Genomic DNA, 24844 nt, shown 5'->3' with positions numbered 1-24844 from the left:
ACATCTTGTCCCCGCCCACCCCTTGGGTGCCAGTATACACGCACAAATGCTTCTTCAGTCAGGTCTGATAGTCTTGCTTCACAAAGCCTTTTTTCATATGAAGGACGCAGCATACAAATAGTGTTGCATTGTTTCTGTTCACAAAGACCAAACAGAGGCAAAAATAACAATTAAATAGAATCACAAAAGTTACGCTCCGCAGCTTTAGGGAATAGACACACACACACACAAAGTGTGAAGTAAGGAGAAATATTAATGAGAGGACAGAGTCTGGCTTGGCAATCCCCCATCTCTTCCACGTGGCTCCAATCAATTAGCTGTGGCTGGTGAGGCAGCACTAGAATGGTGACTGCAGGTAGGATGCACTGGTGGTGAGGAGGGGGATAAACAGACTAGTTCTGCCTGAGCACCCGGGAGGCAGCCGCAGCAGAAGAGAGAGGCTGAGGATTAAAAAGAACTTCATTTCAAAAAGCACCGCCCACCTTCTCCTCAGAGAAGCTGATGCAGCGACAGAGCACAGCAGCCGCAGCCGCTGCCTCGTTCCATTGAAAGACATGGCAACCACCACGGAACGGCACAAAAACTTTAAAATGTCATCAATGCCAGCATATTTAAGTGTCACGGTTGAGATGGGATCAACAGAATGGTCTCTTTGTGTAGATCTGTGAATGCGAACTGCTCAGTGCGAGGGAGCGAGGTCCGAACAAAGCAAAAGGTGAATGGTTTGTGAAGGTCACGAGCCATAATACAGACTCATTGCGATTCCAGAGTACGATGAAGACGAAATACCGCAGTTAACACGATGATAAAATGGTTATTTCTGTTATTTCTCACACCCACTCGGACTTGTTTGGCACTGCTGCCCCAAACAACTGATTAAAACCTTCCAGAGTGCTTCCCTTCACAAATCATTTTAACCAGAGGAGCTGCCTGCAGTTCAACAACCATGAAGACAATAGTTCAACAGCAGAAGATGATGTATTATATGGCACAAGTTGGTTAAAAAGCCAGAAAGTGAATACATTACAAGTTAGTAAGTGAGATACCTCGCTAGAACGTCCATCCATCCATTATCTACCACTTTATGGGTGCTGTGCAAATCTCAGCTGACATAGGGCGATAGGCGGGGTACACCCTGGACAGTTCGCCAGTCCATCACAGGGCCACACACACATGGAGACAAACAACCATTCACTCTCACACTCACTCCTATGGTCAATTTAGAGTGACCAATTTAACTAATCCCCATATTGCTAGTTTTTGGACTGTGAGAGGAAGTCGGAGAACCCGGAGAGAACCCACGCACACACGGGGAGAACATGCAAATTTCATGCAGAAAGGCACTTGTTCCAATCCAGGGCTCGAACCCGGGTCTTCTTGCTGCAAAGGCAAGAGTGCTAACCACTACACCAACCGTGTGGCCCCCTCACCAGAACAGTTACTAAAGAAAGTACCAGGTAATATCGTACATTAGCGCTACAGTTAGCTTTTGTTAGCTTAGCGTTACGACTGCACAGTGTCTCTTCCATCTCTGCCCGACACTGTAATTGTGTGGGTTGAGCACTAAATAAGACCACTTTAGACTCTAGACTGGATAAAGCGACAGTGAATGTCTTGAGCGTGTTGTTTTCATGCTAAGCTAAACGTAACATCACAGTAAACTGTGGGATATTCTTCTCATTAAATATCAACCAATGAAAGCAACTGAGCACGTTGTTTTGATATAAACATAGAGGGCGTGATGGGGGGGAGACAGGGGTTTAAAGCTGGAGGAAAATGACATCATCATGCAGTGGCAGAAAAGCACCCCACAGTCAGTGACTTCATGATGATGTCACTGAAGCAAGGGCGCACACTCTTCATTTCCCTGTGCTTTAAATAGTCCACTGTTTTCCTTATCTCCCCCACTTTTCCTTGCCCACTCCCTTCTGTCATTCACTCATTTGTCCCCTTTGCCTTCCATCTCCCTCATTTGCTTCCTCTGCTCGCTGAACAATACAGCGGAGGAGGCTTATCTCCGGAACGAGCTTCCTGCTGTTTGTCTCCCCCCTCTCTCTCTTCCTTTTCCTCTCTCACTTTCTTCCAAGTCTTTTCGTAGTAGTGGGAGGAGGGGGAGAGAGAGAGATGGAGGGTGGAGAAGCTTGGGGTTCAGCGCGGCCACATCCCAGGCTTTTTGCTAGATTAATTTGCAGGGGCCCGCTGGCCTGCACTGCACTGCTTACTGTACGCAGTGAAAGTCACTCAGGGATTAACGGCAGGCAGGACGGCAACGGCACCCACCCACTTGCTGCCTCGGCAGAAAAAAAGGACCCCACCACTACCTCCTTCCTCTACCCCCATTTCTCTTTCCTCTCTCACTCAAAACCACTTTCTCTATCTCTCATACCTCTTTCTGTGTGTGTGTCTCTCTCTCTCTCTCTCTCTCTCCCTCTCCTAAACCTCCTTCTTTCTTTCGCTCCATCCCATCAACCCCCTCTAGTTAATTACTGTAATGGGCTGGCCGTCCTTTGGGGGTAGTTGGAGGGCAGGGGGTGGGGACCAGAGGAAATGCTGTATGGTTCAGCTCTGTCATGCTTCTCGCCTCCAGCACACACACACACACACACACACACACACACACATAGACTCAAATGCAGAGTCATATTTACAGAAGACATGCTCACTGGTGCACACATGACTTGATTCGTTCAGTTTTAATGAATATGGTCAATTAAATCTGGTCAAAGATAATAAATTAGCGTCAGATTTTATTCTGCACGCGAAACATTACATTTTGTGTTTTTTAGTCACTCTTTCGGTGATGTCTAATCAAATATTCTCCTTCCTGGCGTGTCCGCACCACAGGAGCAGCGAGACGTACGTACGTTGCACGTTGACAGGCCACACTTCAGGTGTCGCACAGATGTGATGCTGACACTGACACGTTTACATGTGACCACTCCTCCTGCTCCTCCCACGGGTGGTCCAAAAGCCAACAACAAAAACCCCCCCCGGTGGCTCGATCTGAAAACAACTAAAGCCATTTTCCAGTACCTTCCCTCGGGTTACCACAGTAAAAACGGTGCGGTGCGATCTGGGAGGAGCTAGGACAGTCAGCTGATTGGGCGAGTCCCTTGCGACCAGTGTTTCTTCAACACCCGCAGTCTATACTCATACAAAGCTTTTGACGTCTTGTTGAGAGATGTTCTTTGGCGTGTGATTTCCTTTATTTCTAATTTCTTATGCACTTAAAAAAAAAAAATTGCATTTACCCCTCAATAATTATACACCTCGATAAAAAGCAGTGCGGATCCGTATATAATAAATGGACAGTATATACCAGTATGACTAGACACAATTTGCTAAGATGAATGGTTTGGCTTAAAGGTTTAATCTCCACCGTGTAAGAATTTGTGACATCTAATGGTGAGACTGCAGATCTCCACAGAACTCTCCCTCCCTCTCTCTCTAATGGTCCAGTCTCTTCCGTTTCATCGTTCTTTGTCCTTATTGTATGCATCATGTTACGTGAAACCCTGTCGAAACATGCCAGCCTTGAAAGCAGTTGAAGAGCGTCGGTTTGGCAGACTGGAGAAAGAGAGGCAGAAAAGGAGAAAGTATAAGCAATTGAGTGGGGAGAAGGGAGATGGTTAGAGAGAGTGATGGATGACAGAATGGAGAGTGATGTGCTGCATTAGATGCAACAATATTCCCAAAGTGTCCACGAGCAGGGAGCGTGGGGTTTTGTGTGGGAACTTATTGGCCCCATTTGTGGATCAGTCAGCTGAAACACTTTGGCTGAAGCCGACGGCTGTTTGAGAAATGCCAAATGGTGCTGGCAGACGCGCACACATCCGGGAAACTCCCATTTTCTTCTCTCACGGGCACACGCAGTCTCTCTGAGACAGCAAGGAGAAAAGGGGGAGAAAATAGAAGAATCCGAGAGATTGTCTGACGACAAATGCAATGTTTGCGAGGGCGCTGTTCGGCGCGCACAAGCAAACAGAACTAGGCACAGCATATTGGGAACACGAAACACACAAAGCATGTACGAGCCACAGCCAAATGCAGATGAGGGAGCATATGCCTGGTGCTTACAAGAGACACCGAGCAGACATGATGTTTCTCAATCAAGCTCGTTCACTTGAGCTTCCGTCTGGCTGACTTCCAGGAAGAAATCCTTTTTACTCGTTTGCCGTCTGGACTGTTTATGACTTTACAGCTCAACAGATACAGCATTTCTCATGCATCAGCATCATCCCGTCTGAGTTTATTTTGTTTGCGCCTTGCTTGAAGTCATCCGAGAGGGAATTACAGGAGAGATGTTTTGGACTGGCTCCATTTACAACTGAGAGGGACTTGGACAGTGAGTCTGGGGTTACTGAGTGCAATATCATAGAGGCTCCTATACAATTTTAACTGTCTCCAATAGTCAATGGTATGGAAGCATGAAAATGAAGTGAAATTTTTAATGACGATGTCTTACAGCACTGTGGTTTTGGGTTTTTTTTTTGGTTTTTTTTAAAGCTTATTGGATGAGTTTGTCAGCTGATGAAGGATCTAAATCAGGGTGTTAAACTCAAATGACCTGGGGGCCAATGAGCGTCTACTCTGGTCTAGAAGGGGGCTGGACTAGAGAAAACAAGTGGGGGAAAAAATAAATAAATAAATATTCACAATGATATTTCACTGAATGTAGTAAAAGTGCTTGCTTTGATATGGAACAGTGTCTGTCTGTTCTGAAATCAACTGTAATTAAAAACACACCTAATAACCTCATATATATAAGTATATATAGTATGCATATGTATATGTATATATATATATATATATATATATATTTATATATATATATATATATATATATATATATATAAATATATATCCACTACATACATACTATATATATTTTTATCAGAGGTCTCAAACTCAAATGACCTTCATTCCATCATGATATCACAATGACAGATACATTTCAAAATAAAAGTATGTTGACACAGAACAACATATGTATATATATATATATACATATGTATATATATATATTTCACAATTAATTTATGATGCATAATTAATCTTGAACTAAAAAAAACATTAAAAAAAAACATAAATTTATATTAAGTGGTGGACCACATGAAGTGGGTTGGAGGGCCACCTGTGGCCCGCGGGCCGCCAGTTTGAAACCTCTGCTTTACATATATAATTTTATGTTGCAATGCAATACATTTAATAATGTGAAAATGACAAGATATTAAGAGGTGAGCTGCATGTAATCCATCGGGGGGTCCACATGTGGCCCACGGGCCACCAGTTTGGCACCTCTGATCTAAATCCATCAATCTATCCATCTTGTACTGTTTAATCCTCCTCATGCCAATCCCAGCTGACATAGGGCGAAAGGCGGGGTCACACCCAGGACAGTTGAAGGATGTAAATCTTTTCAGATATTTAGTTTGAGGCTTTGAATGACATTGCAGGACATTAAAGTCATGAAATCTCCATGTTTACATATGCACGAGTCAAGACAGCTCACCAGCATCAGGCTCAATCCGCGTGTTCGCCCCGCAGATTTTTCCATTCCCTCCGTCGGTTGCCTCACAATCGTTTTTTACTCCTATCAAGGCCGAGCTGTGCAAGCACTCGGATGCTTTTAAGGGAAGACTAACGACAGCTGAGAAACGTGGCATATTAAGTGAATGGTATGCAGGGGGGAGAAGCAGTTCGGAGTGTTTGAAAATCAGACAGGAGGAGGGAGAGACCTCACAGCACTTCCAAATTGCTCTGGTGCCACAGCTCGTTACGATGATTATGATGTGAATATTTACTGTTGTTCTCCCGCTACTACTACTACGCTTGCTGTGTGATTGCCTGCGGCAGTTAACATCTCAACTGTGGCATTTAGTATTTTACAAACACGCGCGCACACTCTGGGCAAACACTGACAACATTAACCAAGTACACGTCAGTTCACGTGCATTATGCACACGAGCACGCCACAGGATGAGGGAGCGCAACACTGACCTACCCCATGTTGTCAGCGCACCCAGTTATCATCAGCGGAACTGCTACAGTTTATGAGCGCTTGTGACCCGACAATGCCCACTTCATTTACTACTGCAAGACCTCAATAAATGAGGAGCTATACTGCGATAGCAAAACTGTGATATCGTCCCTTATTTTCCTGACTTGGCTTTAACTAGGCTTTACTTAAAATATCAGAAACTTGACCGTATTACACACCAAGCAAATTTGAGAAATATCATTTCCTTTCACTACGCTGCCCAGAATGAGATGAGAAGATGAGTACCTTTTAGAATACCGTCCATTTGACCAAGTATGCATCAGGTGGTGAAAAGTATGTATCCCAAAAAAACACACAACTGTAAAAAAAAAGTAAAAACTTAAAGGAATACTTGACTGATTTGAATATTACTACTTATGTGCCCACCAGTGACACTTACTCCTGTTAGCGTAACTGTTAGCAAAGATGGCGGACACTGTTTATATTCTGGGAATGAGGAGTGGGTCTAAAAAGTGTGGAATTAGCGAAATGAAGATATTTCTCGACTCAGAGAAAACTGAGGTTGGGAAGCACAATTTGTCAAAAATACTTACCCCTATTCTAGTAATACAAAGCTAAATGCAAGTATTCCTTTCACATACATTTTTTTCTGGCTCGCAGAATGCAGTTTTGAGATCATTTGAGGCGACTAAAAAAGCTATTTAGAATTTGATAATGTGGTTTTTGTATGACGATATCACATTTTTAGTTTGGCAGTGACTTTGTTGGACGTTGTTGAACTGACTCCTTGGTGTGAGCAATAGATTTGGTGTTTTTGTTGCATCATTTAGTTTTTAATGAAAAAGCTTTGCCCTGAATTAAAGTTACTATATTATTAATATTTAACTCATTTATTTTAGATTGCTATTACAGTTGCACTGTTGCCTGTTTTGTCCCCTCAAGTATTGCATATACTATATTATACTTTACTTTATTTTAAGTAAAATTAAATAAACGTAAGCTTTTATAAGTCCTTTTTGATTATGTGCATTTATCAGAGTTATCGTACACATTTTTACTGTATTTAGTATTTTACTGCAGGTGGCGCTAATGAGGCCACCCACCCGTCATTTAAACTGAAGGAGCAGGACGTATGCTCCTGTTCTGACAGGCCACAAAATCACTATTATATACTGTATATAACCATAATCATGATAAAATGGCCACAGCCAGCAAATGTTTAAGAAAACACAAAGTAAATCCACTTTGTAAGACAAGCACATATTAAAAAACGTGTTGCTACGTGCATTTAAAACGCATCATGGACAGGGCACAGCGAAGCGTGAACGACTGATTAATAAGCCAAAGCATTGACCATGGTTTAATTTCAATACATGTCATTTAGTCTGTGAGTGTAACAGGTTTTTCATCGTTTCGCAAATGTTTGCTCCGCTCTTACAGAATATCTTTTTTTGGCAAATTGAATTAGAATCTCAGGCACGTGTGCGGTACAGCTGTCCTCTGAACGGCACGACCACAGCAGATGCATAAGTCATCGTTTTGTGGAAAGTTTCGAGGCTCCTAATATTTCATGGCCGTGACTCTGCAGGCTTGTTTCGTGTCTCTTTGCAGCTGGGAAAAGAAATCAGAGAACAGGGAGAGGCAAACCAAACTCCACACATTGTTTGCCGTTCGGGATCCAGACTCAAAAATAATTTCAATTTAAATGGCCACATAAAAACCCTGTCGCCTGAGCACAACCCAAGATGTTGGATTTGCTGCATGGATAGCCAAAGGCTCCAAACTTGCAGCGTAATGGGATATAATGAATTGCTTTTCCAAATGTGGTCACACTTAAAGTTTCTGTGTCGCACTGTGAGCAGTTAGCCACTTTATTATACGTGTGGTCATCCTAGTGAAAATGGGAAATTGCTATTCACTGGGAGAAGTGTGCCGTGTTTGTCTCTCGTCGGAACCGTTCATCTCTTTTGTCGTTTCCTCTTTCCATTTAATTGGTGTAGTTATCCACAGCTTTATAAGACAACCTCTAGCGCCAAAAGGAACAGAAACTATCACGCTTTGACTTTAAAGTGGAACACAATGAATCAGTTTACCCGGAAACTCAACCGTCACCTTCGCTCCAGTGGCCACATTTTGGCTGCAAGGTCACCCGCAGTGCCGTATCCAACACCTTCACACTGCCAGAAAATACCCCGATTGTCATACGACGCCAGATGTAAGTAAGAAATTAAACAATATCATAAGGATGTTCGTTGTTTTTCACTCATCTACCTGAACCGGATCTTCTATTTGTAAAATCCCACTCATTCCTTCACAGCCCCAGAAGACACAGGCATGAATAATCGCAACATATGAACACGGTGGAGATTGGAAGCCGTGGTTCAAAGAGCTTGCTTCAATTATTCATGTCACACGCATTGTGATGGGCGGGGAATATAACGCTGAAGAATAAAGAGGACAGACAGACAGACAGACAGATCTAATCCACGGCTTTAGTCAGATAGTTGCTTTAGACAAATCATACATCTGTGCTGCCAAGGTGCAGAAATGTCACCATTTTTAGAAATGTCATGTTTCAGACAGTCTGACATCCAGTTTTATCAGACTGAATAGTGCATTTGGCACCCAATTTAAACCTCAGTCTGCAGCTGCAGGGTTTTTTTTCTTCTTTTCAGCCTAAAATGGCTTGCAAAATGTACTTCCATTGTGACGCCTCGAGATTTGCAATTCGCCCCGCGCTATGTCAGGTTCTGAAAGCAGAATTCACACACGCCACTTGCGACCATGCAGGCTCCACTCATATGCATCATCTTCTGTTCTCTTCTCAAGGAGGGAATACAATTTACAGAATCGTCATCGCGTTATGTTGAAAAAGACCTGGAACTCGTATTTAAGACCATTAACTCTCCAGGAAAGTGGGAAGTCGAAGCTCATTTCTGCAATAGACTTTCAAATTCAAGTTATTTTCACCCACCATTAGAGTCGCCCCCTGCTGGGTATTTAAAATATTGCTCCTTCCCGGTTAGACTATGATGAGTTTTTATATACATTTAATGGTTGGATTGTGCAGTATTTTCTATGAATGCTAAGACAGACAATAAACGAGACAAATCAATTTAAAAATTGAGGGATGTCATAAATAGACCAAATATCAAATTATGTAGTTTCTGTGTTAGTCGAGAGCTTGAAAGCCTTGTATAGTTAACATGTGTTTCACCGTTATGTTAGTGTCATGTGTTTTCATGGGGAAAATATGACTGTCTGTCGGGAGATGCCAAGCAGTTCAATGCTTTTGACTTTTTAACCCTGCAAAGATCCCGAGAGCCCGAGTGTTTTCCCTCTGTAGGTGTGTGTGTGCTTGAAGGTCAAATAAAGTCCATTCCTCTCCCCTTGCGTTGTGCCCGTGTGTAGAAACACACCCTCCGTATGTCATGGCGCTTTCACACTCCGGCGGACACACGGTTGCAACACCTTCTCTCCCTCACGTCTCACCCTCTCCCATCACGTCGCACCCTCTTCTCGTCCCATCTCCCTGTTTATTCGGTCTTCCATCATCACGCCAGCACCTCTTTGCCACCTCCCCTCCCCTCCATTCCTCTCGCCATCATCCCAAGCTTTTTTCACCCAATTTTATCCGCCCTCCCACTCTGTCTCACAACATCACACGCAATCTTGGAGGGATTTCCAGAGTAAACAATACCAATTTAGTTCCATCAGAAAATGGCCAACAAGGCCATGTTTGCTGCCCGAGTCGCACCTGTCTGCACACATGAGCCCCGCGCGTCCACGCGCAGACACGTGCGCCTTTGAAATCAACGTGAAGACAATTAGGGATGAGCTGCATGTGGTGCTTGAATACTTGGACAATGATTTGGACAATGTTTTGCATTTGGTTGCTGTGGTTGAAATGATCTCCTCATGGGCATGATCGCCTCATGAGTGTATTTCAGAGACGCGCTAACTCACCGTTATAGTTCTCTGAGAGCTACCATCCGTCAGTCTGAGGTGTTAAGTGATTTCTGGCACTTAACTGGTTAAAATATCTCCAGGGAAAAAAATTTGGCTTTCCGCTTCACTTCAGCTCTAAATGGTTGATCTTGTAATGTGGTTGCTCTCCAACCACAAGTCCGGTGGTTTGATCCCATGGTCCCATAGGCATTGTCATGACGTAGACTTACGTGTGCGTTCATACCAAACGCACACTTTCGCACTGCTGGCGTCAGCTCATCGGCTTAACTTATTAGTCTGAAGAAAGGAGCTTGGACTTTTGAATTCAAAATGTAGCCTGCTTGACCAGTTTTTCCAGGATCTCCATCCCTGCCCTCTTCACGTCGATTCCCCCACCAGACTCAGTATCAAACAGGAAAAACAGTGAGGAGCCATGACTAGCAACACCTTCAACATGCATGTAAATAGATTTGAAATATTCCGAATGGGGTGGAAAGATTTAAATGAAGTTCCCTCAGTGTTAGTCATGGCTCTCTGTCGTCTCGCAATAAAAAATCAGGCCCCCAGGGGCCCAGTCTGCCACTGAAATGAGGGACAAATGAAGAGTTTTCCATGGACCAGTGCACTTCAGCCTGCTTCCCTGCCATGCACATATCCACACCTACACACACACACACACACACACAGGGATGAAGTCAGGGCCAGAGTGTGAGTCAGAGAATCACCCCCCGAGATTTGATCTATCCTTGTTTTTGTGTGAACGGGCAGCCACACAGGAGCTGTCTTCATTTTTCACTCACCACACAATGATCCGCCGCACCCACAGGACATGGAGCGTGCTCTCACAGCAGTATATCCACTCAGATATAGAACAGACCCTTGATTCACGGTATGGATTTCCAGGCATTTTGTACGTCGTTTTTTTTCCTCTCTTTTTTCCCCTGAATATAAGAAACTGTTTTCATCTCTACACACCAAAATGGTCCCGCTTTATCAGACATGCAAGGTCCTTCGATAAACGGCAAAAACCTTCTGTTTTTAGACGAGCAGTTGATGAGTTTGCCTCTCTTTTTATGCCTTTTGATTGGACTTTTTTTTTAAAACAAAAAACACTAATTTGCCCTCTTCAATGGATGTTTCTCAGCTGCAGGATTTTAAAAACCACACTGAAGCACACATTTTTGAGACCCAAATGCTGGACCGAAACAAAATAATCTTTTAAAACAAATAAAACTAAACGAAAGAGGTGAAAACAATACAGAAATACTCACAGAACACGGGAACCATGGACAGGTAAACAAGTTAAACTAACAAAGGTACACACACACAAGGCAAAACTACAATATAAAATTGGAAACTAACAAGGTAAACAGAAAACTAGAAGCAAAGAACTAAACCCAAAGGAAAACAAAGAACAATACTAAAACACAAACTCAATAAGTAACCCAGGGGTCTTGACACACTTGCCCTACTATATTCGTATTTATTTCACACATGGGAACAACATATGGCCCCCCAGGCTGGATACGGCCCCTGGTTTTGTTTTTTCCGGCCTGCAAAGTCCTCGCTGGGAGAAAAAAAATCAATAAGAAAGGCTGAAAGATGGAAGACAGGGATGAGTTGCTATTCAGCTGGACTCCAGCAGGGGGCAGAGTGTCTACATTCTGAATGGACAGACATGACAGGAGAGAGAGTGAAACGATATCATGCTTTTTTTTTTCATCATGCTATAGCCTTGAGATGATGTTTCACAAAACTTCAAAATAAAAGCATGTGTGTCGACACGGAACGATGTATAGTTTCCAATAGAAATGTATTTATGATGAAATCAATTGGAGGGCCGCATGTGGCCCACAGGCCGCGAGTTTGAGGCCTCTGCTTTAAAGGCTCACCCGATTCATTTGTTTGCCGTAAGTGCAATCTTTGCGTGACGGTAAGAAAGCGATGAATATTATGGTCTGAGAACCTATCAACATGAGCTGCGACAGCTCTTTCTTAACGCCTTCGCCGCATCAGACTGTTTCAACCTTGACAGCTTTGAGAAGCGAAGACGAGGCGGATGATGAAATGAATGATGAAACAAGAGGAGGTTTTAATCAGAATCTCTTTATGCATTGCTGACACTTCGTGGGAATACCTCACCTCATCATCCCGTCGGTATCCACCCTCGCTGGATGATGGGCAACCACCCAGAGTGCCTTGCTGCGTGGCCTTTTCAATAATGTATTGGGGGAGAGAAGGGAGATAAAATGAGAGCGGAAACGATTGCCTGGCACTGTGGGAGCCCCCTCTGTGACATTTACCTTGAGCAGAGCCCTCAATGTGTGTGTGTGTGTGTGTGTGTGTGTGTGTGTGTGATGGCCCTGCGCCACACTAATGATACCCCCCTCTGGCACACACTCTCCAGACACAAAACTCTCCTGCTAGTGATGCCACACGTGTCCTTTTAGAATCAGACTGAGGGGAAAAAAGGAAGAATGATGGGGGAGATAACAGCAAGCAGGGGTGTAAAGAGTTTGAGAGAGAAATATAGGCGCAATAGCCCCACCTAAGTGTGAAGCAGGGGGATAATAGAAGGGAAGACATTAAGGAAAGAGGGAAGGTTAAAGAAAAGAAAAATGGGAGAGGAAAATCTGCTATTATAAAGCTATTGTGCAAATGTTGCAAGTTACTCTCAGAAAATGACTTTGGTAGATGTTGACGTCACTTTTTTTTAATATTACTTAAAGGAATACTTCCCCGATTTGCATTTACTAGAATAGGGATAGTGTTACTGTGCTGTACAAATACAAGTAATACAAAGCTAAATGCAAATCGGTGAAGTATTCCTTTAAGTCTTAAAATAACATAACATTAACTGTACCGATGTAATTTTCTGATACGAAATGTACTGAATGTACTTCTTTCAACTGAAAGGTTGTGGGTTCGATTCCTGGCCCTGCTAGTCTATATTTGTCCTTGAGCTAGCGTGTGAATGGGTATAAAAGGTGTGTGAATGGCTGAATGGCAGTTCATCAAGACTAGAAAATCGCTGTATTCATACAGGACGATACCAACTCTTCTTCTTCTGATTTTATTTGGTAGTAGCGAGTAACAAAGCTAGTTAGAGGAAATGTAGTGGAGTATTTTCTGTCCGTGCTTATGTTATTTTTACGTTTATTCAGACTTCGCCCCCCGCCCATCATGACCCAACTCATAATATTGCAGTATATATACAGTATATCATGACAGGATGACATTTTCTGCCCAACATAATGTTCCTGACGATTTTTACTCTCATTTCTGTCGCACTTTCTATTATTTTTGAATAAGTAAACCAGCCAATTTCTTGTCTCCAGCTGCTGAGTCGTGGACTACTGTATGACAGCAAGTGGGTCCGTGAATGCACTGTCAACATTATATTTGTCATTTGTGAGAGCGGACAGTCACTCAGTGTATGAAAATGTCATATTCTGAAAGAAATGTGGAAAATAAAAAGCCCAAATATTCATATCGATACTGCATGGAATTTCTCTTCTTTTGTTTTTATGACGGAGTTGGATGGTTGTGGGTCTGCGGTTGTCATTTCTTGTGTGAAACCTATGACTCCTGCTCCCTCCGTTTGTTTCACTGTTTGATCCTGATGAATCCTGACACTGTCGTCTTGAGGCCAGAAAAACCAGAAAAACCTGGTCCTTCAGTACGACCTCGATGTTTTTTGGGCCCGTTCAGGTAGCTGAACATAGGGTCTGACCGACTGAAGCCACCTCGCGTCATAACACTGCCCTCACCGCCTTGTAAGGTCAGGCAGAGTATTAATGGAACGGAGAGCCGCCGCCTCCTCCTCATGTCCCTCGGCATGCATTACTTTTTTGTGTCTGTCACCATTTTGTTCTCTCTCTCTAACGGAAGTGAATAAGCTCCAGTGACATTTAAAGGAATACTTACATGTGGCTTTGTATTGCTAAGATAGCAGTACTATTTTTTTTTACCTGTAAAAAAATCTGTTTTCCCCTTTCCAACGTTTGGCAAACTACAACGCCAGTTCCACACTTTTTAGGATGTAAACACTGTGTCCGCCATCTTTGCTAGCAGTTATGCTAACCGGCTCTTGCCCTGCAGAGTAAACTGAGAACGCTAACGATCATTTCAGTGAAAACTAGAAGCCGGCGGGTGGGGCGAGTATTTTGTTTTGTATCTTTATATTTATTATATATTTAATTCCTCGCAGGGATTTGTGTGTTTACACGACTAGCGCTGTCTGCTTCGAAGATTGAGACAGCGCAGTGCATGCTGGGAGTTGTTGCCGCTCATCTACGTGAGCCAAAATGACATTTTTCTGCCTCTCTCGGCCAACGAGGCACTTGCTTCACGTAATATTTCACATTTCTACTACGTCGATGACCCAGCTTTAATAGACGTTCATCTTTCCAACGGTGAAATATTCCTTGAAGACACAGGAGTGTTTGCCCCAGATTGAACGCGCGAACAAAAAACAGCCGGCTGGAAACGCCACCTTTTTGTCCGCCACAGAAGGATCATCCTGTTTAATCCGTCACCTCCACCTGTTACCATTTCATACTTCATTAACTGTCCCCCACCCCCACCCCAGCAGAGGGCGGTCTTCTCTGTCACCACGGGGAGTCCCTCACCCCCCAACCTGGACACATGGCATCGATCATTACCCCCATACTTGTGCTCTGGGCCTACAGAATGTCACGCAGCTGGAGCGTGAGGCTCTGAAGACGGATGAAAAAGGGAAAAAAAAACAGTGAACGACATTAAGAAGACACAGAGCTCTTCAGTTTTCTGACGGAACACAACGTGGTCTCTTTGTTTTGTTAGCAGCCTTGTTGCTTTCAGACATATGACACGATTATCATAAGTGAAGCGCTGAAGTGTGTGATTTCGTACATGTTAAAACACAAGAAACGACATCCTGGGGGTTTCTTCTTATAGGTCACATATTCAGGCTTTAATAAATTGGGTTTCCGTTCATGTTATGATTCATTTTATATCGCCGTTTTAGTCGTGACAAGTAACAATAACTGAGCATAAGTCACAAAATTGACTGTTTTTCTTTTCTTTTTGTTCAAAGAAATGAGCCAAGCGAAATTTGAAATGTGACGTGTTTCCATATTTCACAAATTCAATCCGATTTTGAACGCTTTGAGTAGGTTTTGGACAAGTGTGTTTATATAGTTGGTGAAAATGAACCTTTTTCTTTCATCATATTGCCTCTAGGTTGTGCTGAACAAGGATATAAGAAACTCTATATTGCACGTTCGTATAGCCTCTGCATAAACTGTATGTTTAAACGTAATAATGGGAGAAAGCAGCCGAAATGCTCTGTGTTCTAAGGGTTAACATATTTGAAAAGGAGTGGGAAGAAGACTAAACCCATGTCTGTGAGTCATTGGATGTTAATAATCAAACTGCTTGCTCCTGCCCTAAGTAAAGTTCACATTTACATTAATTATTTACAGGAAAAACACGAAAAATGAGGCTTTATAATATGTTTGAATGGACCAGATTAGCTGCTAAATACAGTGTACCACCATATTTTCTCCACTACTTTAACCCCCACAAACGCATTTAAAATCTATATTTTAAATGCCTACGCATACAAAATATCCAGTAAAAAACAACAACAACAAAAAGACAACCCGCAAATATACATATATTTATCAAGTTTTGGAACTTGCATAAGAGAAAACTGAGTTTTTAGTTTGCCGCAAGAAAAGCTTCAGTCATCATCCACAGACTCCATCGAGTCTTAAAGAGGACATGGCGTCTGTGTCGTGGCGTTTGTTCAAATGTCCGCCCAAAATGAAGTGAAAAATGAAGGTGTTGACAGTGATGAATGCCTCCAAAAATTGAAAGTATCCCGAGAAAATGAATACAGACCCAATACGACAAAACACATACAGTATTGTAATGTAACAATCCAAAATTGAGTCATCTGGACATGTACGGCACGTTTATTTCACAGCAATATGTCGTTTGAAGTAAATGATCAATTATAAATGACTGTAATGGACATAATTGTATTGTATCATGAGGTCTTTGGTTGACTGTGAGTGTATGACCATGTTTCTCAGTGTCTTATTATTCTGTGAACCTGCAGTTATTGAACGTCTGTGTATTGGAGTACAATGAAACCTTCTGATTTAAAAAAAAAAAAAAGTAAAGCCACCAGGGGGCGACTCCGCTGGTTGCAAAAATAACTTTCACTTGATTTATAATATCAGTAAAAATGTACCTGTGATCGCTAGTTTCAGGTCTTCGTCAGTAGAATAAATGATATTGCGCTTTAGAGAGAATATTACAAAATTATATCTTTATATTTCTTGTTGCAAAAACTCACTTGAGGCTTCAAAACGGGACTTTGTTCAGCATCCAGTAGTCTACATGTGTTTTTTTATATACAGTTATATGAAATAGCATCATAATTAAATGGTAAATGGTCTGTATTATACATGTAGTTGATCCCAGATACACATATTAGTGACTTGCTCTATCATTGGGTTACAGTCCGTCACCCCCTATTATCATTGTTAAGTCAATAAATGATAAGAGGTAGAAGATGTTTAACAAGACAGGACAGATTAATACGTTTTAAGCAAAATGAACTTTGAATCATGTTGAAAAGAGCACAAACTCTAATAGACCAATGCTGCCCCCTTGTGGATTAAACCAAGCATTGCAGGCAACTCATGTGGCCTCCCTGTTGCACACAGAAGCATTGAAAACCAATGTGATTTCCCCCAATTTCAATGAGCCTGTTGCCTGTCGGCTGCAGCCTGCCGCAGCAGCAGCTCTCGGGCCAGGTCTGGCCGGCCGCTCTTTGCCAGGCACTGAGCCAAATGAGAGGCCTTGGGCTGGTGGGGGTGAGCTGGTTGTCCTCTCCTCCACATGGCCAGGATGTGGAAGGCCTGCATGGACACGCTGTCACCAGCCCGCAGCTTCACCAGCTGTGCGGTGCTGCGACGGAGACGCAGGGACGACACCAGCGCTACTGTTTCCTCCTCTGAAAGCTCCCCGGCCAGCCAGAGAAGAAGAGAGTCTGACAGGGCGTCTGCTGGGTGAGAAAGAGGTTCAAAGGATCAATGTCATTGAAACGACAACATCTGAGGCAAATGTTGCTGACATATTCCTATTTTTAAATGTAAATTGTATAGTGGCATAGTGCCCACACACACCTGTCTCCTCACACAACTTCACCCTCGCCGCGACAGGCCGATTTATGCTCCTCGCTCTCTGAAAAGACATCAAACTGAAACCATGATGGAGTGGGCTTTTATTGTGAAAGTACAAAGCACATTTGGAGACTTTTAACACTCTTTCACCTTGGGTAAAGTCAGAGGCAGCGCGCACACGGGATCCCCCCGGCGCGTTGCGTCCTTGGGGACGGCCGCCGTGTCGCCCCGCCACTGCAGCTCACCCCTGGTCACTTTATAAAAGAGCGCCGTGCCTTTATAGTGAGGGGAGCTGTAGTTCCCAAACGGGTCCACTTCAGTGAGATGCACCTGGAGGTGATTCATGCGCTGAGTGTGGAAGGTGAGTCGCTCGAGTGGGACGTCGTTTTGGTCACCACGACTCCCTATTGACACAAACAAACGATAGAATGGATAAAAACGGAAGACACAAAACTTATATATATATAATAGCTGGTCTATAATTTGTTTTGGCAGGGAAGCAACGGAGTGTGAGAAAGATTGACAGTTTTTTTGTTTTTTTTGGAGCTGCCAACAAATAAGAAATAAATCCTTTCTGGTATGCGAAGGCCACCGTAGTTTCCTGACAGGCTCGGGAAAGGGAGGAGTATGTGGAGTAGTCCTGTCATTGGGGCCACACGGTTGGTTGCTGTAGTGCAGCCTTTCTCAAAGTGTGGTTCCCGGACCACTGGTGGTCCGCGAGCGACCCCTAGTGGCCCTGTGATGGACTGGCGAACTGTCCAGGGTGTACCTTGCCTACCGCCCCATGTTAGCTGAGATTGACACGTTACATGTGACCTCATGTGGAGGATAAAGCGGTAGAAGATGGACTGTGCTCTTTCTAAGAAGGTGCGCGTATGGTAACCAACGTGTGGTTCCACATCTCATGGGACACAAGGACATCTGGATAATTACATTAAACAACAATAATAATACTAATTCATAATGGCACAACCTAAACAAACCTTGCATATTCTGCACTACAATATCTATTTATAGTTGTATGTGTGACTCTGGTAATTAAGTCGTGCAAAAGCCCTAAGCTTTGACTTTAATGCTATTATCTGGAAAACAAGAGGATCAATCCATGCTGGGTAAGTACAGGAAAATGTCAGGGAATCATTGAGGTCATTAGGACCAGGTTGTGGATCAGCATCAGCAACTACATGAGCAGCAAGATATGAATGTCTGTGTCGTGGCTTCACTCCATACTTGTGGAGGTGATGTTGCCACTGAACCGCAGTAGAAGCTGGTCTCCCTCGCACATGGAGATATCGGACGAGGTCTCCAGGAGGCCGCCGTTGCCCCGCGCTCTCAGTTTGTTCAGCTCCCAGCTGAGGTCTCTGCTGGGCAGCGCAGCCACCAGAGCGGTGTGAGGGTCATCCTGCCGCCGCTGGAGGACGACCGTGACCCCGTGGCAGCCGACCGACTCCTCCAGCTCCTCCGCCAGTGACACGAGGTGACAAGGCTGCAGTGGTGAGAGGAGGCGAACCACCAACAGTCTGAGGAGAGGGGGACACCGACGGTAAGAAGACGAGCTCAGTGAAGAGATGAGTCTGTTATCTGTTAGACTTAATACACTTAAGACAGAATATATAATTCATGCTATCCCCAGTACATTTAATATTCCCTGCAGAGACTTAGATTTAGATTAAAAAAACATGTATTCTAGTGAAAGTTATTAAAGCTCAGAAGGGAAATAATGAGGTTTCTTTCTTATGAAAGAATCAGTTCACAATCTAAAACTAATATTCCCTTTTTTAAACAGGTGTACTGTAAAATAGTACTGGATTCTACTTGCATGAGATATAGCTTAATTTTATAGGAACACTATTGTAAATTGACTATATCTTGAGGGTTTTTTACAGATAATTTCACAGTTAAGCCATAAATTACTGTGATTAAGGAGTATTTTCAGCAGTGGTGCTGTCATATCACTGTGATGTAGTAACCTTTCCCTGTATAAATACAGTATTTAACTGTATAGGTGACACTTTAAAAACATCCCTTCAGGTGTGTTTCCTGTGGTAGCCACCTATAGAAGTTTCAAAATAAAATGCTAAACCTGCAAAGCCTGCAAAATGGAAATTTACAGTTTTTTTTCCAGGGTAGCTGCCTATTATTTCCCAGCAGACATTTTACCATATACATGCAATTATTTTCTGTCACAGAAAAGCTGCGGGCTGGAATTCAAAGTATTTACTCTCACCCTGATCCATACTGCCCATTTCTTTTTCAACCCCTTTACGTAAAGGAAATCCCACTCAAAGTCTGTTTGCGGCGTTTTGCGATTTATTTCTTGTCATGCCGTCTGTCCCCCTTACACTGAAACACGCTCAAACAAAAGGGTTGTACCTCCTAAATTAGAAAAACCAAGAGGCGGATCAGAAGTGGCGCAAGTGGTGAGTTCAAGTTCTTTATTCAAATTTCCACTTTTTACTTTTGAAGACTCTTTCCCAGAAACCAGAACTAAAGATTTTTGAATCAAACTAACGAGAAACAGCCGATTTAGCCACAGAACTGAACTAATCTTTATTTTAAAAAGGATTAAGGTCAAATGTAGTAGTAGCAGGCAGTGTTGTTTTTCTATATTTTATAGTAAGTGCGTAATTGCTTTAACATGTAGCCTTGGAAAAAGTCTTTCACATGAGCTGTAGGTAAGACTCTTGCTTTATGGAGGCTGCCAGTCTATTTAAAGTGTCTGTCTTCCTGTAACACCATCGGTGCTTGAGTGGTTTGTGTTTGTGTTTGAATTTTCCTCCAGAGCGGATTGTCAAGTAAGGAACACATGAGAGTCAGACCTCACAAAGGATTGTTCTCAAACATGACATGTTTCCTCATTTTTAGTTTTCTGTATCGGCAGCGGCAACTTCTTCTTCCTCCTCTACGCGGTTGGAGGAATCCTCATGAGGATGTGGCCGTGCAAATGGCCCAGAACCCTGTTGAGCTCCTGCACCTGTCAAACATCCTCTCCCAAATCCTGGGCCTCAGGCGCCGGATGCGTTTTGTGGGAAACACACATTTATCTCTTGTTAACAAAATAGAATTTCTCAATGATATGAAAATACTCCAGATCTTTCTTTAGTTGCCCAAAACTTTTTTTATATCTTGCAGCCGAACGTCCAGGCAACACGACAAGTGACGGAAAGCCTTCACTACACGAAGAGGTACTGGAGGAGTCAACACTGTAGTGGAATTCCAACCCTTTTTTTGTTTCTGTGGTCAGATGCAGGATTTCTTATATCCTCATTTGTGGTGTGAGAGGACGTCCCCTTTTGACACTGGCATTGCAACGCGCGTGTCGACAGAGCGTGGAATGAAATCACAGCAGCCCTGTGTCACACGTGATGCTCACACTAATCCGTTTTTAAAATGATCTGTATCAACCTTACAGAGAACGATACGTCTAAATAAATGCATACATTATTGACGTCAGATACAGATATTTATTTTTGCATGGGAGGAGGAAACCCGATGTTGCAAACCTGTCGAAATTCTCTGTCAGCTCGAAGGACACCAGTCCGCTCTGCTGGCTTCTGACTGTGACCTTCTCCAGGACGCTCCACTGTTTGTCCCGCGAACCCAGAGCGATCAGCAGCTCAGTGGACATTTCCTTCACGGACGTCAAAGAGGCGCCCAGTATTCTGACGGAGACAGTAAAACTAATGTCAAACACAGAGGCGTAGCAGTGTGGTTGCTTGAGACGTGAACTTCACGTCTCATCCAAGAGCTCCAACTGTCCTGGATGACTTAGAACCTTAGCAGACATGGATCAGTGGTTAGTGCTGTTGTCTTACAGACTTTGTTGTCTTATGTTGTTTGTGTCATCTGAGATATTAGTACCTGACCCCAAACAATAGCCAATGGATTCATGGCTGAATGGACACATTATCATCATGTTTGATTGAAGAAGATACGAAACAACTACTAACTACTCAAGAAAATGTCTTACTGACATTATAATTCCAGCAAGAAGTCGGCTGATTTTCTCAGAGACTTCCAATCACACCATGTTCTTTTTCAACCTAGTGCAGTCGCCCCCTTGTGGCTAACTGCTACATCAATTTTCATGTACAGTCCATGGTTTTCATGTGTTTTGTAGGTGCTCTTAAAGGGCCACCACAACAGATGATTTGACTGAATGCAAAGGCAAACCAGTTTTTATTTACCTTACTCTTGGGGAAGCGGGTTGCTCCGTGCGTTTCCCTTGTCCCCTCGTGCCCCTCTTCTTTTCAGGGTTTGGGGGACAGGGTAGAGTCACAGTCAGGGGTCTCCTCATGGGCCGCGAGGTCGGGTGGGTGAGGTCGAGCAGCGGGCTCGTAGACACCACTGAATGAAAGACGTCGCGTCTTGACTTGACGGAAGCCAGGAGGATGGCTTCTACGGGCTGGATCTGCAGCAGATGAGGAAACAGCTGTTCTGAATTTGTTCAGGCAGCAGTTGGGATGGAGTTTCTTTTTTTTAAACCAACACTTGTGCGTTGCCAACGGCGTGCTGCGTTGTCGCTGAGAGCCATGCAGAGTATGAGATGTTGGGGTTTTTTTGACATAAGAGCAAGCAACAAACTGCCGCAGTGACGTTAGCGCACAGCTGATCGGAGTCATACGTCTATTTAAGTAACCAACACAGCTGTTCTGTTTCCTACCTCGCAGCAAAAAAGCTGTTAAAAATGAAAGTCTGTGCATTTATAATTGGTCTCTTTCTTTTTCCCTGACTTTTAAACACATCCCAAACAGACCATAACATAACGTGCTATAAAGTAGAATACAGATTGATCATGTACCATGGTTTGTGCCATTACTGGAACAGTGAAAGCTCCTGGGAGGTAGTTGAGGCAAACGCGGTGGTCCATGGAGAGCTTTAGGGACAAACCTCTTCTGGGGATTGTGTAGTTTTCTTTTTTTAGACAGGAGACAACCGCAAAGAGACCCAGGGAGTAGACTCTCACCTCCGCAAACGAGCCCTGCAGAGATATAGATGAAGCGACCTTTAACAGCCGAAGTGTATGAATCTCACAATCTTTCAAATAATATCATTGTTGACTCAAAATGACATCGCGTTGATGTTCAGTCTCACTGGCATAAGAGAACCCTGATGTACATTAAGTACATTAATTAGCTCGGTAATGCTAAAAATCACAACAGGTGCACCACAAGGCTCTAATGTAGAGCCTGGTGAGTTTTCGTTATGCTATATGCAGACGATACTCTGTAATTCGCCACTGATTCATTGAGGGGCCACCCGGTTGGTGTAGTGGTTAGCACTCTTGCCTTTGCAGCAAGAAGACCCAGGTTTCTGACCCAGTTTGCCCGTGTGTGGGCTTACTCTGAGTTCTCTGGTTTCCTCCCACCCTGATTTGGGGATTAGGTAAATTAGACACTCTAAATTGACCATAGGTTAGAGAGTGGATGTGGCTCTGGCCCGCGACCCTCATGCGGAGGACAAAGCGGCAGAAGATGAATGAATTAATGATTATTATTATTATTATTAAAAAAACAACAACCTGCATTTATCACGTTGCCAATTAAAATAAAAATAAAAATGTGTCTGTATTGCAAAACAGAAACAGTTAAGATATTCGTAGTATGATAGTAACATAGTCTAGAAGACCTTACCCTCTGTCCTCCATATATTCCCTCCGTTGCTACAGGAGTGAGGTAGCTCACCCTCCTCTCCCCATCGATTATCTTGACAGCAACGTCCCTGTAGTTGCCGCGGTAACGTGCACAAAACGGCACGACCACGGTCACGGGGAAGGGGAATTTGGCTCTGCCATGAAGTGTGACCCTGATCACTCTGCTGACCAGCTCCTCTGAGCTGGTCACCATGAGACAGCTGCAGGCGTCGGCCATGTCACACCTCAGGCCTCCCGCCGCACCCTCAGGTGCTCTGATAAAGCATGCGTCCGGCACATGTGAGTCACCGTCCTCCATTTTACCAGTGAGCCTGGACGTTTTTCCAAAAAAAAACACAAATGTGCAGAAGTTACTTTTACAGTTGAAGCAGAAATTCATTTTCTTGATGCCACATTGCTGGTAGAAACTGAAGCAGAATTGACCTCTCCCTCTGCGCGCACTGACTTGACAGTGATATGCATGAAATAGCCGACAGCAGGGAGGCCAGGTGGTCAGAATGCACGCATCTTGTGAGAAATCCCTGCAGAGAGTTTGACTGTGAATGAGTGAACAGGGGAAATGAGGGGAAGGAATCGAATCATGTCCAGACTCATAAGCCAGATCAAATGAAAGCGATGAAGAATTATTGATGTGTTCTGCTGTCTTAAAAATCTATTACGTGAAATAGTGTTCTGCTTTTGATAAACTGTAATATATCTTACAACCTTATATTATCTTTAAACCACAGTGGATATTTATTAAGTTTTCAGACTGTTAGCCATTGTCTAAGAGGTCAACTTTCATTTTCGCTTGTGTTTTGAAGTTAATTTCCAACCTTTTACAAACAAAACCAGATTCCACTGCACTATTAGACTAAGAATGTAAAGCAAAATTTAATTTAGTATGACGACAAAACTGCCAAATACTTGCTCAGTTAGTAAGTAATCTGAAAGTGTTTCCTTGTTTTACGAGATATAACAAGGTCGAGTGGCAAATTGTCGTAAGATAAACAACCTTCTGTGTTTTCATGTCAGTTGTTGAACTTTTCTTTCCAAATTCAAATCCAAACGTGGATAAACTATGATCAGGAACTTTGGAGAACTCTTATTTTCAAGAAAAAATCTGTGCAAAAAAAAATAAAATGAAATGTGGAGAGTGAAGTCCAACACACATCAATAAATGTTATGGAATAATGATTCCAACAGTTACAGAGGAAACACATGGAGGAAGACCTTTTGTTGTTTGTTGCTTTTATTAACTTACCCAACTGTGATCCAGTCACTCTTTTTCTCCTCCTCGACTTTGACGTTTCTCGCCTCTTCGTCCTTTTCTGTCTCCGCCAGTAAATCCCCGTGACTCGCTGGAGAGGCACCATCCTCATTATCACTCAATTGAACTTTGACCTCTGTTTCTTCCCCAGTCTCACCCACGTCGTCGCAGCCCGTCTGTTCAGTGTCCGGTGACGGCTCTTCCTCAACTTCCCGCTGATGTTCCGAGGACTCGGTTTCATGTGGATCACTGACGCGCAGGTGACTGTTGCCATCTTCAGGTTCAGCCGGAGTTTGCGGATCACTGGTTTCCTGACAAGCTGAGGTTCTTTCTGCAGATCCTTCCACCCAGTTAACATCCAGTTTGGTTATGATTGTGCTCAGTTTTTGCATAATCTTCTCCACGTCCTCCACCACACTCTGAAAAAGATCACTGAAGGAATCTGGACAAGGTAAATCAGATGTTTGTTCGTTGTTGTTGTGTACTGCAACTCCCGCAAATACCATTGTATACCATTGCATTGTATTTGTTCTACTTCCTTTTTTATTAAATCTTCTAAAGCAACTGATTTTCTTTTATTGATTTAATCTGCTTTAATCTTTATTCATGCTGAGTCTTTTTCATCTTTATTCGTTATTTTCTTTTTTTTACTGTGTTTGTTCTGCACCAAAAGACCAAAGGAAATTCCTCGTATGTTAAGAACTAATTGTCACTAAAAACAACATTTGATTCTGATTTTGATACAGAACCAGAGAACTGAACTGTTTATCAAGCCTATATATATATATATGTAAATATTTGAAGAGGTCATTTTA

The 24844-nt window shown here is 43.2% G+C and overlaps 2 protein-coding genes across 3 annotated transcripts in view; one reads left to right on the top strand and one right to left on the bottom strand.

Moving 5' to 3' along the window:
- Positions 1-24844, top strand: part of arap2 (ArfGAP with RhoGAP domain, ankyrin repeat and PH domain 2) — a 280445-nt gene that overhangs the window by 129673 nt on the left and 125928 nt on the right. Inside the window, exons 7-8 of one of the 2 annotated variants that reach the window (XM_044020851.1) lie at positions 24181-24289; positions 24367-24480. The gene's annotated coding sequence lies outside the window, so the exon portion shown is untranslated. Of the gene's footprint in view, positions 1-24180; positions 24290-24346; positions 24481-24844 lie in introns of those variants that run through there. The other variant, XM_044020850.1, reaches the window with a different exon arrangement.
- On the bottom strand, positions 16141-24397 carry dthd1 (death domain containing 1; the record flags this gene model as incomplete). The annotated part of the gene is made up of 9 exons (XM_044020727.1): positions 16141-17006; positions 17131-17188; positions 17278-17531; positions 18358-18647; positions 20631-20789; positions 21315-21538; positions 21929-22108; positions 22761-23091; positions 24024-24397. Coding segments are annotated over 9 exons (2175 nt in total), but the record flags the coding sequence as incomplete, so codon positions are not given.

The sequence above is a fragment of the Solea senegalensis genome, linkage group LG3 (genome assembly GCF_019176455.1).
Source record: "Solea senegalensis isolate Sse05_10M linkage group LG3, IFAPA_SoseM_1, whole genome shotgun sequence".
Taxonomy (NCBI): domain Eukaryota; kingdom Metazoa; phylum Chordata; class Actinopteri; order Pleuronectiformes; family Soleidae; genus Solea; species Solea senegalensis.
Note: the sequence above shows the minus strand (reverse complement) of the source record. Positions and strands in the feature narration are given on the sequence as shown.